This window comes from Eptatretus burgeri, chromosome 18 (genome assembly GCF_056783735.1).
Source record: "Eptatretus burgeri isolate ZD-2024b chromosome 18, Ebu_testis_v1, whole genome shotgun sequence".
Classification (NCBI taxonomy): domain Eukaryota; kingdom Metazoa; phylum Chordata; class Myxini; order Myxiniformes; family Myxinidae; genus Eptatretus; species Eptatretus burgeri.
In genome coordinates, this window is record NC_140978.1 from 21,881,813 (window position 1) to 21,902,653 (window position 20,841).

The 20,841-nt window shown below is 41.7% G+C and overlaps 1 protein-coding gene and 1 pseudogene across 1 annotated transcript in view; one reads left to right on the forward strand and one right to left on the reverse strand.

Moving 5' to 3' along the window:
* Nucleotides 1–9,893: 9,893 nt before the first annotated feature.
* Nucleotides 9,894–11,084, reverse strand: LOC147008716 (uncharacterized; annotated as a pseudogene).
* Nucleotides 11,085–17,164: 6,080 nt separating this feature from the next.
* Nucleotides 17,165–20,841, forward strand: part of LOC147008717 (sodium- and chloride-dependent taurine transporter-like) — a 114,443-nt gene continuing 110,766 nt past the window's right edge. Inside the window, exon 1 of the mRNA XM_085864562.1 lies at nt 17,165–17,300. Within this exon, the coding sequence (XP_085720688.1) occupies nt 17,272–17,300 (29 nt within the window). The 5' untranslated portion in view covers nt 17,165–17,271. The remainder of the gene's footprint in view (nt 17,301–20,841) is intronic.

Here is a 20,841-nt window from a genome sequence, read left to right on the forward strand (position 1 = left end):
CCTGCTAACTGTTTTCTTTTTGCAGAGTTCAGTGATCCTGGGCCATGGTTTAGTGTAAAATTTGTAAGTTAAGGTTAAGATGTACTGTAAATATGAGTGCGCCCCCGGCATGTCTGTCCTAGCGCCGGCAATTTTATTTAAGTCGTCCGTGTGAGTGAGTTTGTTTAGGTAGTTACTCAGCCCTTAGGTTATTTATTTTGGGGACACGAATACCATGAATGTCGCACTCAGGGATCCGTAGGTAAAATGTACTAGGGGAAAACTACACATGATGGCACACGAAAATTTGACGACTCGGGACGAGTCTGTAAAAAGGGGAGGGGGTAGTGTTGTGGTTGACGAAATTCACAAACCACCATTCAGGTCCCTTAGGTGAGATATCTCTGTAAGTATATGTGTAGTTAGGCCCAAACCCGTTGTCTAGAGGGAATAAATGTCATTCATGAGGGCTGCGACTCTTCAGGATAGCCGTTTTTCTTTTACTATCTTTATTTTGGACCAGCCGCCATTATTACCACCACCAACCACGTCTCAACAGCCATCACACAACAACCACCAACCACAACGCCGCTTCACCACAACTGCCACGACCTTTACCGTCACAACTCGCCACCATCGCATCCCCCACCATTCTCGCGCCACTTGTGGGCACCGATGCTGGACTCGTGTAGGGCGCGCACCGAGGAGCGTGTTCAAAAGCATCGCGGACTTACCGCAGAAAAACGGATCAAAAACGACTCGCGCCCACTTTTGTTCCGTCCAATCGGTGAGCGAGGGGCGGTTTGGCCCCGCCTTCAGGGCGTTGGAGGGCGGTCGCGATATGCAAATTCATGGATCAAAAAGCATTCACGCCCACTTTTCCTCGGGCCAATGGGGAGCGAGGTGAAAGGTCGGAGGCAGAGGGTCAAAGATGAAAGAGCGAAGCCACGGGGCTTATAAAAACGACTGCGTTCATCAGTCGAAGTCAGTTCAGGGGAGTTCGCAGTTGGCAGTTCGCAGGAGAGTTCGGTTGGGAGTTGAAGTAGCAGTTCGCAGTTGGGAGTTCGCGGAGTCGGAGTGAAGAGGACGGAGCTGTGGAGAGGCGGCGGCGGCGAAGGCGGACGAGGGGGTGCTCGCGTCGGATTCGGGGAACTGCGGAGAGAGAGGCCGGCAGCGCGACCGAGGTCGTGGTAGAGACGCTCGTCGCGGGACCCGAGATTTTGTGAAATCCTCCTTTCCCCCGAGCATCAGCAACCCCCTCCTGTTTCCCCCCGCGCTGAGATAGTGTGACAAAAGGGGGCCCCCTTCCCACCCCCTGCCAGCCACTGTCCGCGAGGCCCGCGGAGTTGAGGCACCACCGCCACTTCGCCTCTCATCATCAGACGGGTAGGCCCGACACGGTCTCGGCCCCAGGCCCGCCTACCCCCCTCATCCTGGAGGGTGGTTCTCTTTTCTTTTGCTTTGGGAATATGTGTTGGCGGCGCCGTCTGTGAAGTAAAATTGTATAAGTGTTGCCGATTGCCCGGTAGTCGGATAGATCTGCATTGTTGCATTTGCTTTTTGTCTTCTTCTTTTCCATGTGCTTTTGGTGGAATTGTATATGTGTGCTTTCCGTTCATCGTGAAATAAATGTGCTTATTGTTGAACTGTTTTCCTGCTTCGCTTCGTCATTTCTTTCATTGAATCCCCATCTTGCTTCACGTAAAGGGTTGGTCGTGGGCTAAGACGCCCGATAATTAATCGAACCGTCGAGGCCGACGAATAACACCGCTCGGTTATCCCGATAGTACGGAACGGGTCGCTTAAGTGGCCCGTGTCCGAAGTCGACCTGCGGCGAGGTGCGATCGCCCGGTCTACCCTCCGTGTGGGTACTTAGGTAGGTCGAATTTGGCGAGCAACCCTATCCCACGCGGGGGCCGATTGGCTCGATCGCGGTGAAACCGAAAGGTCCACCCGTGACTGGTTTCCGGCGTTAGTCCGAGAGGGTCACGACTGGATTGTCCGTCCGGTGGGCGACGTGCCGCGATTCGAGTTACGTGGCCGTTCGCACGCCGGCGGGCGCGAATCCGCAACAATATCATTCAAAGATTTTAACAAATCTCTAAAACATTCGTTTGTGATATATGCTGATTTTGAAAGTATGCTTGAAAAGATAGACACTATTTCTCCAAATCCAAATAAATCATACACAAATAAATATCAACTAGCATCCGTTGAAGACAAAGTCTTCGATATCCCCCACCATAGTAAATGGGGGCAACTAGCAAAAGGCACCAGTTCAATTTATTCTTGATGTGTTGACCAAATTTCATAAAGAAATAGTTAATAGTTTTGCAACTATGCTCTGGAAACAAAGGTTAACCTCAATTATTTCTTAATACCCAACTTATTTCCATGGAAAGTGACAGAAATTATTTTGGGGGAAATTTCTAAATATCAAAAGGCACCAGTTCACCACTTGCTTGATATGTGTACAAAATTTCGTAAATATATCTTGAGGGGATTTGTAGTTAAGCTCCGGAAACGAAATATGACGGACGTACTGATGGCCGTATGGACGGACGGAACCCATTTCTATATCCCCCGCTAACTCCGTTGGTTGGCGGGGGATAATTACAAGCCCCCAAACTTTATTCCTGTCTTTCTTCACAACAACGCTCACTATGACACACATCGATTTATAACTGAATTTTCAAAGACATCTGGAGATATTTCTGCCATTCCTAACACAGATCAAAAATACATCTTATTCAAAAAAACAATTCATACATCCCCCATAACCCATACCAGATTTCTTGACACATACAAGTTTATGTCAAGTCCATTATCTAACTTAGTATCAAATATTAATAACTTTCCGAATCTTAAATCACATTTCTCAAATCAAGAAGAGATTGATCTCTTATCACAAAAGGGAATATATCCGTATGACTATATGGATTCATTTGAGAAGTTTAAAGAAACACAACTTCCATCAAAGGAACGATTCTATGGAAAGTTAAACAAAACTCATATTTCCGATAGAGATTATACACAAGCTAAAAAGGTTTAGGAGAAGTTTAATATAAAGAATCTTGGAGAATATCATTATTTGTATCTTAAAACTGATGTATTGTTATTGGCTGATGTGTTTGAAACTTTTGGAACAGTCTGTCATAATAAAAATTCTTAGGATTAAGGCACAGTCACACCTTGACGTTTTATCCAGCTTATGCCGATTTTTGGATAATTTGTGTAAAACCATGGGACACGTCGAATACGTTATGGGTAAGTTTTGATAACATTGAGAGCATGCTGAAAAACACTGCCATACGTCGTAGTACGCTGGCTTTAAACGTTGTACTTTGCGGTTGTCCTCAAATTTTCCAGGCTTGAAATTTTAAGACTTATGCCAGCGTATGACTCGCACGTTCCGCATAACGCTGGCCATAAGTTGTCGGCACGTTACGCGATCGTTGACTCACGTCGACACACATTACTTGTAAGTTACTCATAAGTCGAAACACGTCGAGGTAATGTTTAGCGTACCCGAAACTTATTTCTAACCAATGAGTAACGTGTTGTAGGCACTTTACGCGATTGTTGACACACATCGACCCACGTTACTTGTAAGGTACTCATAAGTCGAAACACGTCAAGGTAATGGTTATCGTCAGTGTTCCAGACTCCCTGGTTTTTTTGGGGGGTTTTTTTTTCTTCGGTATGACGGTGATGTTGACACTTCGATTTCTAGTGCGGTTGTAATATAATGTAATTCATAGGCTGCCGCTCAACGATTTAAATCATAACCGCACTAGAAATCGAAGTGTCAACATCAGTCATACCGAAGAAAGAAAAAAAAGAAAAAAAAAAAGAAAAAAAACAGGGAGTCTGGAACACTGATGCTAACCATTACCTTGACGTGTTTCGACTTATGAGTAACGTACAAGTAACTTTTGGCGACGTGTGCCAACGTTTGCATATCGTGCGTACTGCATACAACTTATTCCCATCGCATGCGGAATGTGTGAGGCATACGGCAAGTACGTCGTAAAATGTTTAACACGTTTAAAATTACAAGACGTACTCCACTTAATACGACGTATGATAGTGTACTTTAGCGTTCTATTCACGTATACCAAACTTACCCATACCGTATTAGATGTGCGCCAGCGTTTTAGACGCATTTTTCAGAGGTCGGCATACGCTGGCAAGATCGCCAAGGTGTGACTGCGATGTTGACACTTCCATTTCTCTGGCGGTTATGATTTAATCGTTGTGCGGCAGCCTTTTAATAGGCTACGTCACGTCATCATCGGCGATACGTGCAGCGTGATATGCATAAGTTAGACTATCGTTGGGCATAGGTTGTGAAGGCCGACAACAGACTAAGCATTCCTTGGTATAAGTTATCTATAAGACAACGAAACGTTCTGTGTCCATTACTAACATGTTATGCATATGACCAACTCGTTATGAATATGTCCGAATCTTTACAAAAAACATCAAAAGTTCAACGTAAGCCAGCGTTTTACATACATTTTGATACGTTGCCATTGCTGGCTAAAACGTCAAGGTGTGGCTGGGCCTTTAGACCCCATTCACTATTACACAGCCCCGGGTTTAGCTTGGGGTGCTATGTTAAAAATGACAGAACAAAATTTGGAATTAATCAGTGATATAGATATGCTTTTAATGATGGAGAAGGCTAAAAGAGGAGGAATATCTCAAGTATGTTCCAAGAGATATGCTAAAGCAAATAAAAAATATCTTCCTAATTATAATAAGAATGAGGACAACTCTTACCTGATGTATTATGATGCTAACAATTTGTATGGGTGGGCGAAGCCTCAGTCTTTACCTTATGGTAAACTTAATGGGTTAAAGAAAAACATTATGAAAAAGTTTTACAAGACATTATAGTCTCTTCTCAAAAAGAATTGGATGAAGCTGAAGTTGGATATTATTTTGAGGTTGATTTAAAATATCCAGAAGGACTTCATCACAAACATAAAGACCTTCCTTATGCCCCTGATAAAGAAAGTCCAAGAAAAGAATGGTTAAATGATTACCAACAGTCATTTAATATAAAAGGTAAATCTACAGAAAAACTACTTACTACATTAAATGATAAAGAAAGTTATGTTTTGCATCAAAGAACTTGAGACAATATTTATCTGCTGGGTTGAGAGTGAGGAAAATTCATCGGATTTTGAATTTTAAGCAGTCATTGGTTAAATAAGTATGTTGAGTTTAATACAAACAAGTCTGAAGACGACAATGGTTCACGAGCAGTATTTGACGATGTAGATTGTTTCAGACGTCAAGGATGAGACAATGTGATCATGTTTGACCAAGTTATAAAAATGATCAACATGATGTGGTACGAGTGACAGGTTATTAGCTGCAAAATGTCGAAAACCCGGTTTCATTCAACAACTTTAAAAATGTGACCTTTGCATAACCTTTAAAGGTCACAGAACAATGTTGTGGACATTAAAATAAGGAAACAGGATACGTGCTATAGCTTGGAGTTAGTTCGTCGAAGAAGGTCGAAAACCTGGTTCGATTCCCACAACTTTGAAAATGTGACCTTTGTGAACTTTAAAGGTCAAAGGTCAAGGATTATGACCTTTGGTACAAAATTTCCTCTGGAACATTCCAGGAACAATATAACGTCATATAGGCTATATGGCATTTCGCACTCCTCGGATTATCCATACTTTGATGAAATCAGCGTAAAAACAAACTTGAAGGGGGCGCCACGGGCAAGGTGTTCGAGATAGAGCAAAATGGTTTCAAGACTTTAGGTGGGGAATGACCTCAAGATTATGCATTAAAAATATTGTCATCCTAGCTCTCAAAGTTTGGGCGGTCGTATGATTTTTATGTCAAAATTCGAAATTTTCTAAGTTCGTGACCTTGTGACCTTGACCTTGGGACGAAAATGGAAAATCGAGCTCCATGGGGTGATGCAGGTGCCATTGGGCTAACCAAATACCGAAACCCTGCCAGATTTGACAAACCCCCTAGGAGAAGAAAATTTTTATGTCAAAATTCACTATTTTCTAAGTTCGTGACCTTGTGACCTTGACCTTGGGACGAAAATGAAAAATCGAGCTCCGTGAGGCTATGCAGGTGCTATTGGGCTAACCAAATACTGAAACCCCTGTCAGATTCGACAAAACCCCGAGGAGAAGATGCAAATTGAAATCGGCTACCCCCTAAAAATACATGTTTTTTGGGCGTGGCTCCGCACATAATGAGCGCACCACGCCCATTCTCAGGAAAACACAACTGGATCGTGATATAAACCTCCCACCAAAATTTTATCAGGATCGGATCAAAACCCACGGAGCTATTCTCGGGAAAGACAGACAGACAGACAGACAGACAGACACACAACAATAACGAATATAGTGGTCACTTATTTTTTTCGTGAACCAAAAGGGTAACTGAAGGAAAAACAGGTTTTGAGGAGGACTTTTATAAAATAATGAATAATGCTGTATTTGGAAAGACTATTGAAAATGTTAGGAATCGACAAAACATAAGACTTGCTACATCTTGGAAACAAGCTTCAAAGTTAATTAATGGACCAAGTTTTGAATGAGCGGAGGTGTTTTCAGAGAACTTTTATGCTATTCAATTGAAAAAAGAAAGTATTGAAATGGATATAATACACCTGTTTATATCGGAACATCAATTCTGGACTTGTCAAAGTCATTCATGTATAACTATTACTATAATAATTTAAAATCAAAGTATAAGGATAATGTGTCATTGTTATATATGCATACAGATAGTTTTATATTAGAAAATATGACAAGTGATGTATATGAGGATATGATTGATAATATTGATACATGTAATTATAAGTCAGGTGATGTGTTGTTTTCATCAAAGAATAAAAAGGTTATTGCTAAGTTTAAAGATGAATTGGGTGGGAAGGTCATAAGTGGAATTTATAAGATTGAGATCAAAGTCTTATGCTTTTACATATGTTGTTGTTGTTTGTCTTTCGGCTGCTCCCGTTAGGGGTCGCCACAGCGGATCATCTGTTATGATCTGCATACTGATTTGGCATAGGTTTTACGCTGGATGCCCTTCCTGACGCAACCCTGGTCACCTCTTACGACACAGGGATAAGGATTGAGTTTCGCCATGATTCAGGGATACCCTTCGCCCTCTCATAGCATGGCCCAGTGCAGAGCTCCTGTCCTCAAGCAATCCTCCAACCCAAGCCTCCGAGTAGCCGGATTACAGGCGCACACCACTACGCCCAGTTTATGCTTTTACGTATATTGATAATAATAACATTCAAAGGTGTGATAAGAAGCTAAAGGGAATAAAGAAAAATATAATAAAGGAAACAATAAACTTTAAACATTATTACAACTGTTTAACCTTAAAGAAGGAAGAGTACAGAAAAATGAATACAATAAGAAGTTATAAACATCAATTACATGCAGAAGAGATAAAGAAGAAAGCATAAGGAGCTTTTGTTGATAAAATATATATTTCATAGAATGGAATCAATAATCTCCCTTATGGTTATAAGTATGTGTTAAGATATTGGGTTGGGAATGTTAACAGGCTACCGCTGTCTTTTTACTGATTTATAAATGATAGAATCAAGCAATAACCAAACCAAAGAGTGGAGATGAAATCAGCCTTGGTATTTAAATGGGAAACATAAAGAATGTGAGAAATATCAAATAAGTCTTATTGAAGAAATAACCGGGGTAAAAGTAGATAAAACAAATTAGCGGATAAATTTAATTACAAAGAAGTTGGAGGATGCAAAGAAAAAAAAATATCCTTGAATGGACTGAAAACTTTGATGTTTATCAATTGAACAATGGAAAAACAATTTACTGCAATCTCAAAATGATATGTGGCTCATGAGGTGGTCAAACAAGAGCATTGAGAGAAGTTTATCATTTCATTTCTGCTCAACAAAAATACTTAAACCAAGAACTAAGTTCCAAAGTAATATTTGTGAATATACTCGATGGTGATGAATGTAATAGGAAAATTAAGTTATTCCCTAAAGGAGAACATGGACAAATAATCATTGGTTCGCTCTTTGAGTGGAATGAAAATATGAAAGGAAAGAAGTGCTTTAATCAATGTCTCAATTTTACATTTGCTCAATGGGGCAGAGATCAGTTTTTTTTCCCATTCATTTGTATGGGAGGGGAGGAAATCAGTCTCCTATTTTGGGCTTTTTGGACCTTGAGACAGAAAGTTTTTCCCTTTTCGTCATTCATTTGAATGGCTGCATCAGAAGCCCCATTTATCCTCTACTCCTGGGTAACCTCGCTGAGGTCTGAAGCTGCCATGTTTTTTTGGCCTGCTCAACCATGTCTTGATTTGGGACAGGCCGCAACTATTTGTTTATTTTTCACTTTCCTCACTCATATCGAATGCTGTTTATCATAGCTATGAATCGTTGTGTATATCGCTTTTATAACTGCAATAAGTTTTCAAATTTGGAGCTTGGAGCAATTTCCTGCATAATAAGATAAGATTTTCCAACATCTACTCTCACAGATTAATTCAAGTGTATCATCGAAATATTATTTCGCTTTTTCGGATCGGATATTGTCCAAACTAAATAAGTGTCGAAATCTGTTAATTTAAAGAAATAACGAGTCTTACAACTTAGCTGATATACCTATTTACTTTAAGCGAGCAAGGCTATGTTCCCTCCTCCTCCATACATACACAAGAACATGTGAAATTTCCAAAGCATTACACTTATTTTTCTACTGTTTGGAGATTTATATTGAGTAAACAATAATCTGGGAACGTAACAAAAATTAACTCGGTTCATTGAGCTATATGATTTAATGCATTCACTGTTAGACCTCGTGCTCTATCCCCCAGAGGGACTGCCTATCCATAGCGTCTGCCAGATCTGTGTCTATATTTTCAGAGGTTTCGGAAAGTGCTCTTCAGGGAATCAAAGCAAATCTGGTAAAAAATAAAACATTTGTGCGGACCTCGAACCAATGTGCAGTACGTGACACGTGCAGAGCCGAGAAGGCAAAATGGCGGATTTTCTGCAATGTTTATTTCAGGGAACCAGCTTCATTGAGCAATACGATTTAATGTGTTCACTCGGATGCCTGTTCATCATAACAACGAATCATTGTGTACATCGCTTTTTTAAGTACTATAGTTTTCAAATTTGGAGTTTGAAGTGATTTCATGTATTATATGAGACAATTTTCCATGATCTACTTTCATGGACCAATTCAATTATATCATCGAAACATTATTTCGCTTTTTCGGATTGGATATCGTCTGGACTCAATAAGTGTCAAAAGTGTTTGTCCTGGAATAGTTTATGGTAAATAAATAAATAAATAAATGGAGGAGTTGTGTCTGGCATGGAATTGTTTAAGGTAAATAAATAAATAATTGGACGTGGTGTGTCAGTCCTGGAATCGTTAAAGGTAAATCTATACAAAGAAAAGGCAATGTGTGTGTGTGTGTGTGTGTGTGTGTGTGTGTGTGTGTGTGTGTGTGTGTGTGTGTGTCTGTGTGTGTGCGTGTGTGTGTGTGTGTGTCTCTGTGTGTGTGTGTGTGTCTCTGTGTGTCTCTGTGTGTCTGTGTGTGTATCTGTTTGTCTGTGTCTTTGTCTGTGTCTGTGTCTGTCTACCTATGGGGCTGCAAATTGTGGAATGGAGTCTTCCCAGGGTGGGCTCAAAGTATCCACCTTCATTTCGGTAAGGGGTCACGATTCACCGATTAAGTTGTGAAGATTTTTGTTTTCAAGGTTTTGTGCCGAGTGCTCGCTTCAGGATCGTTACTGAGCCACAGACGGCTTCCAACTGTTGTTCATTTGTCGTGATATTCCCAGGGATGTTGTATTTTTAATATATCTGTGAGGTTGTTCTTCATCATTCCCATGAGGTTCTTCATCATCACTGGTTCAACTTTGAATTCTTCAGTTTCCAAGATCTTTTCACTTTATGCTTGAGGTCTTGTGTGTCTCTGACATCATTCAATGATGGATTCTCTTTTTTTGGAGCATTTAACAGCTGCTTTCGCAAGATTAGAGCTGCTTGGTTGAGGAGTCGTTCTTCGGACTCTGCATAGTCATAAGCCACACATACGGAATCATCAGCAATTACTGCATTGTAAAGAATACTACGCAATTTCTTACCTGCTGGACTCTGCACCTTCATTTTGGACCCAAATCTATTTGTTAGGTTTCACATCAGACTGTGCTTCTGCATAGGAGACTCATCAGCAGATGAAAAAAAGTCCAAATAATGTTCATACACAGATGTCAACAGTTCTGCATGTTTGTCAGCAATTACAGACTTCTCAACATATTCATGGATATTTCCAACAGCAATTGTCTTATTCTGTGGAATGTCATCAGTTTTTTGATCAGTATTAGAAGTTCTACTGGCTGCAAGTCGAATGCGCTCTTGCATGTATGATGATATTTGGCTTATTTTGCCACCAGGTCCACACCAACGACCTTCGAAAGGATAGCTTCATCCTGAAGTAGTGCAGCGGGCTCTTTAATCTTCTGTCCTGCCTCTAATGTTTCACACGATCTTAAAAGTTCAATAATCCCGCCTTTTTTCTTCTTCCTCTTTGAATTACAGAAAATGAAAATTGCAGGAAGTATTCCAGATGACGAGAGTTCAGCATCGTCATCTGCCCTTGCATTAGAACATAAAATGCGGCAAATTCCTCTCACTAGCGTCAGATGGTCTATGTCCAGGAGCTGATGTTGTGGATGTAACGGCTGTGAATTTCTGGTTGCAGGCAACATGATACCCATCATTCTCATCTGGGCTCTAAGGCAAGCTGACAACCAAGTCATAATAAACCAATTTTAGTAATTGGGGTTTTGCACGCCTCTTCTCAGCTGCACCTTGCAGAGTACTCCAGTTTTTCTCATCGAAGGGCAAAACATCACAACTTGGTTTCTTCTCTGAGGGCTTCCCGGCAATGTGGAGAATGCAATACCTGGGTGCAGGAACATCGTTGTTGGAAGGGTCAGATGACTCCATATCTGTTTCGCAGGCCTTTGACCTGAGATGAAAATGGATTTCCGAAGCATGTGCAAGTTCTCTAGGGGCAAAAATTCGCTTCATAAAACATCTTATAAAATCCATCAAAATTAGGATTACATACCAGTATTTATCAATATTGGTGTTAATTGTGAAATGACAGAAAATGGGATGGGAGACTCCTGAGGATAACGCACACATATGATGATTGACATAAATATATCCTCAGTAACTAGTGCTGTTCGCTGGCATTACTTCTTGGATTACCGGTATCAAAGATTTACATAAAATGAGTGAATATAAAGAAAGTGAACAGTCACCTTCAACAACTGCTACTTCAGCGGATGGCGATGCAGGCAAGAGTGGGTCAGGGATTCACAAATTGTAGCCCCAAACTATGGGATATACAAAACCACTCATTGTGGACAATTCATTGATTTAACCACAGGCCACAATAAGTTATTGGCTCAGGGCCTCTAATATATGTTATCTGAATATGATAGCTACTGTAACTCGAGATAAAACTCACCTCTCAGTTGCATGCTATTTGTAACTACTACATGTAGTATTTTGAAGAAAATTCAGAATGATGAAATGGGAATCACAGCACCAACTATACTGCACAGCTCGTGTACATGCATAACACCCTGCATGAGCCCATCCTTGCATGCTAAGCCAGCAGTGTATATGATGAGTTATCTTGGCGCACCAGTGATTTATCATCTTCTGTTATCTAATAGTTACCTGTAGCGATTGTTGGTGTCTTCTTAGACCAATCCTACTTACTCCTTAACAGGAATTTGGCCATAGTTGATATTTGACCCCTTCTTAAATGGGGTTTGCACCAGATGGTTCACTTAAGAACAACTGATCCTTCATCAGGAAGGTCTAAATCTTTCCACAAAGTTTCATTCATGTACTCAAAATGTGATTTAAATGTGAAAGTAGCACCCCCTTTAGGCCGTTCTGAAATGTGTTTTGCACCAAAGTTGACACTTAAGAATGAAACAACTGTAATCACAGTGCCAAAATGAAACTTTTGACACCAGGTTGATCGATATACTCAAAAATGTAATTTAAACTGACTTTAGGGGGTACTTCAAGCAGTGCCCCTGACTTGATGCACCAATTGGAAAACTTAAGAATGGTCATTCGGAGGTCCCCATCCCACCATCTGATGAGTTTAGCTCTCAGACCTTTTATACTCGAGATGTAATACAAATCTCTGATAGCTCCCAGATTAATACACGTGCAGTAATGTAACGGAGAACATTTTTTACTACTGGGCTTACAACCATTGCCCCACACCTTATGCTTGGTTATCTGCACTGGGCATCATGATGTACTTCCTGGCATTTGCTCCAGGTGAGCGAAAATTAAATGTGAAAGTCACAGTTGCTCTCATTAAAGGTTATTTTACTTTATTTTTGACGTCATACAATCTGTCCACTCTGGTGACTGTTTCACTGTAGTTTCAGGATATGCCTGTCATCTTTGCTCTTCAGACCTTCTCAAACTTTGGACTTCTTGTTTAATCATCATTCCAATGGAAGACTCTCATTTTTAAAGAAACATAACTTGGTTGTCATCTTTTCTTTTTCTTGACTTTGATGGTGATTACAGGCATGGGTACTATGCCAAGGACTGCAAATGCAGAGATTTATCCATCACCTTCCTCCCTCACCTTTCATCCTTCATCTCGCTGAGTACCTCACATACTTTGGTGAATCATAAAAACTCTCTCAAACTTGTGCCTTGCCCATTTTGCTCCTGTACATCTCGTGACTTTTTACAAGGTTAATGACCTCTCTCGTAGTGCGACAGTCTGCGTCGTACTTACAGTATGTGATTTGTTGGCCTTTTAGACTATATCATTGTTATCTGCAGCCTGTTTAAATGATGGTATGCATAGGCTGTTGCAATTTTATCTCGTAATTTGGAATTATGTGACCCATGACCTTTGCTTACAATCTAGCCACAAAAGGTTTTCTTGACAATTAACTGTGAACCTCATCTTTAGAAGATTGTTTCTCAAGTTGCAAAGGAAAACGTATTGTTTGTAAAATTGTTTTAAACTTTTGTTTATAAAAAACTTTTAATGACTAATCACTGTTGTATGTTTCAGTTTGTATGTGAAAACAAATGCACCATCAAAGGGTGAATTAAATGAGGTAACCAGACTCAGTGGCAGAATGGTTAGAGCATCCACTCGGAGTCTGTGGGGTCGTTGGTTAAAACTCTGGCTGAGTCATATCAAGGATTTAAATATGGCACATGCTGCTTTCCTGCTTGCATGCTCAGCATTCGAAAGGATAGAGCATGGACAAACCGCTGGGAAGGAAATATTGACTACCAACTACAACCCTTGCAAAGAAACTGCTTCGGCAGCACCAACGCTCTGTCAAGAGTACGGTACATCAAAATCAAATCAAATCAATGAGGTAATTTCTGTTGAGGTCGCCATGTCTTGTCTACAATTGGTTAAAATGCACGTAATGTCAAATGTGTGTTTGACAAACAATATTGTGGAAAAGATGTGGTTGCTTCTACAGAAATTAATTCAAGTTTAATTTGCTACTTAATGGTGCATCATTCTAATGTACCTCATCACAAAAAAATAAAAGTTTAATTACAATGATTTGACAATTGTTTCACTTGAAAGAAATGTTAAAACGTTTCTCTGGTCAATATTTATGAAACCACCTCGTTTCTTCCAGGTGTGTTCTTTCTTTACCTGGGTCTATCCTTCCTTGGATTTATTTTCCTCACATTGACTCTCCCTGAGACCAGTGGACGATCGCTGGAGCAAGTTCAGCAGCTCTTCTCCACCTCCTTGTACTCTTGTACAAGGAAGCAAGAGGGAAGCAATTCTGAAGGTTCACAGGTAGCTTACAGTCACCTTTCAGGGGTGGACTGGGACACATTGTGACAGACAACTGAACCAGAAAGTTATCAGGCAGTATGGTTAGTGGTGAGATTGCATTGTCTGCATATTGTTGCGGTTGAGGAAATTCACAAACCACCATTCAGGTCCCGTAGGTGAGATATCTCTGTAAGTACATGTGTAGTTAGCCCCAAACCCGTTGTTTAGAGGGAATAAATGTGATTCATTCGGGCTGCGACCCTTTAAGATAGCCGTTTTTCTGTTCTATCTTTATTTTGAACCAACCACGTCTCAACCGCCATCACACAACAACCACCAACCGCAACGCCGCTTCACAACAACAACAACAACGCCAACAGCCACGACCTTTACCTTCACAACTCGCTCCCGCAAACATCGCATCACCGCCATTCCAAACGTCGCCATGGCCATGGACCACCACTTTAAACCCTCCACCACCTTCGCCTCTCCTTCTGCGGCCATTCCCGCACCGCTTGTGGGCACCGAGAGTCAGGCTGTCCTGGCCTCATGTGGGACGCGTGCCGAGCCGCGGGTGCAAATAGCGGCCCTTCCGAGGAGAATTCAGATCAGGAATGATACACACCCACTTCTGATCCGTCCAATCAGCAAGCGCGGGGCGGTTTGGCCCCGCCTCCAGGCACGTCAGAGTGGAATCAATATATGCAAATTCGAGGATCAGGGGAGACTCACGCCCCTTTTTCTCCGTCCAATGGGCGAGCGTGGCTCCACCCCCGAGCTCGTTCTGATCCAGAAATTTGCATATGCGTTCTCCTGCCGGACTATAAAGTGCCGAGCGCTGTGCGAATTTAGTGAGTTGGAGAAAAGGTCGAGGCAGTCAAGTCGGGTCTGGAGAGGAGCAGTCTGTAGAGCCGTGAGTCAAGTCGGGTCTGGAGAATGGCAGTCTGTCGGGGTTCGGAGTCTGTCGGGGAGCTGCAGAGAGGGGAAGCCTGAAGCCTGGAGAGCGGTCGAGGTGGTTTGCTGCAGTCGGCTGAGGAGAATTGTGGAGGAGGTCGAATAGCTCGGGTCAAAGGCAAGGAAGACGGCGGTCGGCGACGAGCTCGCAGTGGAGTCGCTCGTCGCGGGACCCAAGCAAGCCAGCTATCCTCTTTCCCCAGAGCATCAACAATTCCCCCCTTTTTCCCCCCCGCGCTTAGATAGTGCGAAAAGGGGGCCCCGTTCCCACCCCACTCCAAGCAGTGCCAACGAAACCCGCGAAGGAGCGTGGAGTCGGGGCGCCGCGACATTTGTGGCTCATTACAAGACACGGGTAGGATCCACCCGGTCTCGCGGCCCACAGGTCCCGTCTGCCCCCCTTGTCTTTGAGGGTGGCCCTTTTCTTTTGCTTTTGAGTAAATGTGTTGTCGGCGCCGTCTGTAAAGTAAAACTGTGTAAGTGTTGCCGTGTGCTCGCGTAGTCGGTAGTAGATCTGCATTGTTGTGTTTCTTTTGTTACATCTGCTTTTGGTGCATAATTGTTGTAATTGTATATGTGTGCTCTCCGTGTGCCGCGGAATAAATGTGCATTATGTTGAACTGTTTTTCCCGTTTCACTTCGTCTTTTCTTTAATTGAATCTCCATCTTGCTTCACGTAAAGGGTTGGTAGTGGGCTTAATACGCCCAATAATTAATCGGTACCGTCGAGGCCGACAATAACACCGCTCGGTTATCCCGATAGTACGGAACGGGTCGCTTAAGTGGCCCGTGTCCGGAGTCGACCTGCGGCGAGGTGCGATCGCCCGGTCTACCCTCCGCGTGGGTACTTAGGTAGGTCGAATTTGGCAAACAACCCTATCCCACGCGGGGGGCCGATTGGCACGATCGTGGTGAGGCCGAAAGACCCACCCGTGACTAGCTCCCGGCGTTAGTCCGAGAGGGTCACGACAGAAAGGATGATAAATTGCCCATTGTGTAGAAGGCTTCAACTTCCCCAATTTTTGTTCTTGTACTAAATAATTTCTTCCCCATCGAAATAAGAAATATAAAACCATTAACTCTCCACCGAACACAAGACTAGCAGTCACTCATAAATAATTTGTGACAGCATGGAAAGAATTCCTCAAACTTCCAAAAACATGCTGACTTCATGTAACACACACTATTTTCCTGACAACACTTAACATGTTTTGATGTATGGCTTGGTATTTTATGTTATACGGGCTAACTTTTCTTGAAATTTTTCCTTACATCCTTACCCAAACATCTGCTGCTCGATTTTGACAAGTTTGAATTCTGTTTCTTTGGTATGTTTTGCAACATGCATCTCCTGGACCTATTTGTTGAACTATGCGATGCACTCCCCCCACTCCCCATCTCCTCCCCAATGTATTGAACTCAGTGATGACCTGCATTTGTGTTATTACATGACATGCAAGACTAAATTAAAACGTTCCTGGTGTTGCTTAAAATTACAAGGACTCACCAAAATATTCTGTTGTCATGGTGTTCCACATATAATACATTCATGCATACCTGTTTAGCCAGAGTGAAGTCCTGCAAACAAAAGAGAAGAAATGGGAGTGGAGTGAGCAGTGAGCCTGTATTTTGTGGATGAGGCAGAAAGCCTACCCAACTTTATGAAACTCTCCAAATGCTTGGATTTTGGGGGATTCTTCACAACGAGGGAAAAACTGGAACAATACATGACATCTGTGTAGAATGGAAATAACCTGAGGGATGAGATCAGATGATTAATGATCTTTGCATATTTTAGCTTTCATGCTTCTTTTCACTGATTGCACCATCACATGACTGGAAGATTTATATTGTGCATCTCCTGTAGTTATTTGATTTTGCCTTTATGGGTTTCAAGTCCTAAAACATTTCACATATCATAGAACCATCAGAATTGAACAATGTGCCTCAACTTGCTGAGCCATGAAAACACTTTCCCACATTTAAAGGTACAAAATACCCATTTGTTGAACTATACGATGTCTCCCCTTGCTTTGAACAGAGTGATGAAAGGTTTGTGATGAGCTACTTTTGTGTTACTACATGACATGCAAGACTTAAATAACGTTCCTGGTGTTGCTTAAAATTACATTGACTCCCCAAAATGTTTTATTGTCATGGTGTTCCACATGTAATGGATGCTTGAATACCTGTTGAGACCAAATATTTCACACAGGGTTGTTATCCCACTGACAGGGTGATAAACTGTGCAAGATAAGACATGAGTGGATGAATATGAGTGAGAGAAAGAATATAACAGAAAATATAAATTTGAAGGGGAGGGTAAAATGAGGGTGGAGAAAAACATCATGGGTTGGGATGGAGTGCAGCAATATAAATACGATGGTGGTGTACTGGCAACTAAAGCCTTGTAGAGAGTGGAGGGATTGTACAAACTGAGGAAGAAGGTCCTGCATGCAGAAGAGAAGAACAATGGAGTGGAGGTGAGTAGTAAGCCTAACCCCACATTATGAAACTTCAAATGCCTGTATTTTTGGAGTTTCTTCACAAGAAGGGAATAACTTGGAGCAACACATGACACCTGAGCACAATGGAAAGGATCTGTGGGATGGATCAGATGATTGATGATGATTGCATATTTTACATTTCATGCTTCTTTTCACTGATTTAGTAAAGTGGATAACTGGACAGATTTACCTTGATGTCATGACGGCTCAAACTCAAGCCTCAAAGATCTGAAGCCAGCACCCGTTTATCCCCCATAGTTGTTCACTCGATAAAGGCTCAACCCCCACCCACTTGAATCCAATTAGCTGCCTCTGCCATCTGAGTCAGTATCTCTCTCTCTCTCTCTCTCTCTCTCTCTCTCTCTCTCTCTCTCTCTCTCTCTCTCTCTCTCTCTCTCTCTCTCTCTCTCTCTCTCTCTCTCTCTCTCTCTCTCTCTCTCTCTCTCTCTCTCTCTCTCTCTCTCTCTCTCTCTCTCTCTCTCTCTCTCTCTCTCTCTCTCTCTCTCTCTCTCTCTCTCTCTCTCTCTCTCTCTCGTCCTGACACACTTTTCACATCCCACGCACTGCAAACATATGAGCCTGGTGTTGGCGCAGTGGTTAGGGCAGTGGCTTGGGACCCAAAAGGTCCTGAGTTCAAGCCCCGTTGAGACACTGAATTAATATGTATATGTGTATATATATATATATATATATATATATATATATATATATATATATATATATTCATGTATATATGAACCAAGTCGAAAACACCAGGGGGTTGACTCAGCCTGCCATTCTTCCGAGGTCGGCGAAATGAGTACCAGTTGTACTGGGCCCAGTGTATGCCCCGGTTAGAATAGGTGTACCATATCCCTGTGTGTCGTAAGAGGCGACCAGGGTTGCGTCAGGAAGGGCATCCGGCGTAAAAACCTATGCCAAATCATTAGGCGGACAACAAAACGAACTTCCATACCAGATCGGTCAATGCCCGGGTTACCAACGACCGCCACCGGTACCGGTGGTCAGCAGGGTACCAGTGGAAATTCTGCTACTGCTGGGCGAAGGAGGAGAAGGAGACGGGGAAGGCGAGTCCGGAGGCAGTGGGAGAGGGGGAAGGGTAGAAGTGTGCAGGTGAGAGTTGGAACTCTGAATGTTGGGTGGAGGTGGTTTCAAACTGTTCTACCATGGTGTGGATGGGAGGAGAAATGGTGTCGGGGTAATCCTGAAGGAAGATTCTATTAGAGGGACAGTGCAGGTAGGACAGTTTGGAGACAAAGTGAGAGAGGCGAGATTGAGATGCTTTGGACATGTGCACAGGAGGGAAGCGGAGTATATCGGGAGAAGGATGTTGAAGATGGAGCTGCCAGGCAGGAGGAGAAAAGGAAGGCCAAAGAAGAGGTTCATGGATGTGGTGAGGGCGGACATGCGGGTGGTTGGAGTGTCAATGGAAGATGTGGAGGATAGAGCGAAATGGAGACGGTTGATCCGCTGTGGCGACCCCTAACGGGAGCAAGTGAAAGAAGAAGAAGAAGAAGAAGAAGAAGAAGAAGAAGAAGAAGAGCACTGCAAACATACTCCGCTCCATTTACACAGCCAACAAAACCCAGGAACTTTATTTCACCGAATCGGGGCAATATCCTCTTTCACACAATTCACCTCTTCCTTTTCACTCTTCCTTACCTTCTCCAGAATCACTCCATCCTCGCTCACCTCGACGATCTTTCCCTCTCCACCTGTACCTGCAACACATTTTATCGGTCTTTGCACAACGTTTCCACAACATTCCATTAATTCCTCCTTAGTCCCAATTCTAAACCTTCTCTATGATTTCTTCCTTAGTTTTCTCGACCCATTATTAATTATTTTAACTTCCCCTGTTGTTTCTCTCGCTTTTTTCTGTCTTCTATACTCTTCCTTCTATTCCTTTTAACTCCTGCTTTGCAGACGACAATTCTTGTCCTTCCGTCGCTTTATCCTCTTTTATCCGTTTATCCGTTTATCCATTTTCCATGCTATCTCCTCCATCGTCTGGCCCATCTCCGCAATTTTTGCTGTCACTTCATGACGTTTCTGCTTTAAGAGCCATTTCCGCAACAATATCATTATCACATCTATCACAATGTTTTGTTTCTTGGTCAAGTGAAGATATTTTTCAGAAAAGATTGAATGTGTGTTTGTTGGTTTGAAGATGGTTTTTTATAACATTTATATTCATAATTACAAACATCGCAGTACGTTGTATTCACCATATTTATAAAACAAAACTTTGTTTAAAATATAAATTTTCTTGATGAAAATTTTGTTTAATTTATAGGTGAATCTGTGCTTAAAACCATTTTATTCTCCAACTTTTTTCACTTAATAAATACAATGTATCAAGACACAAAAGACAAGTTTCAATCAATCTCTTCACTTGCAAAAGATACTGAGAAATATGTCAAGGATGTAAAATTGAATAAAGATAATATAACAACTATTGGATAAAAACAATTATGGTGAATAATATGAGTTCTTCAATTTCCTTCAGTGGAAGGGCTTTTGGTATGTCTGAAAGAACATCAATTAAAGTAGCTCCAACAAAAGTTTCTCCTCTCCTTCTGGTAATATATTAATTAGAAAAAGCAATGAAACAAGAAAAAGTATCAAAAAAGAAAAACCTCATGGATGAAGCTTTGGAAAGTAAAGATAAGACCATCTGTAATGTGCAAGGAGAAATTTGTATTTTTTTCAACAACCCTAAAGATGTAAATACTGATTAAATAAAGGATGTTAATATATCAGTAGTTGAGGATCATTTTAAAATTAACTTTAATATGAAAAATGTAGTAGTTGAATCTGTTAATGAAAAAAGTATATAGATAAAGATGGTAATGTTTTCTCTACTAATTAAATATGAGTCATTATTCAACTGAAGATTTTGAAGATCATGAGAGTAATGATAGTATCTCTGTTGGAACAGAAGACAGTTATGATACCGAGAGCTTGTGTTCAAACGATAATTATGAAAGTGGTTTTATAGATGATTGTGAAAGTACCGAAGATGATACTGAAGATGAATTTTATTTGAAGTAAACTTTTATTTTATAAATATGAATAGCATACTAGATCTTGAGGTACGGGTCCCTTACAGGACCGTGAATCGTCAATAAATCAACCACGTGGTACAGGGTTATTTGCCAAACTTCAAAATACCTCGAGGCCCACATGGTGAACTACCGAGTATTCACACACTCGACGGAACTCGAACAGGATGAGTCATTTCCGTGCTCGACCTGTGCGTAACCCGAGCGGATGGTTCCCGAGGTCCCGTCGGTCCAAATGTCCAATTTGCCGCTTCCCAAATTTCCCAACACGCACCATGCTAAGCCAATGAAAGAAACACAAAAACGAACGGAAACATTTAACAGGGGATTTATTTATAATGGGGGGCAGGGGGAGCACGCAAGGAGCAGAATTATCAGACTATAAGAAGAAATGCAAATACGTACAGCAAAAGCACTTAACGATTCCTACTTATAGACAGGGCCCCAGACAC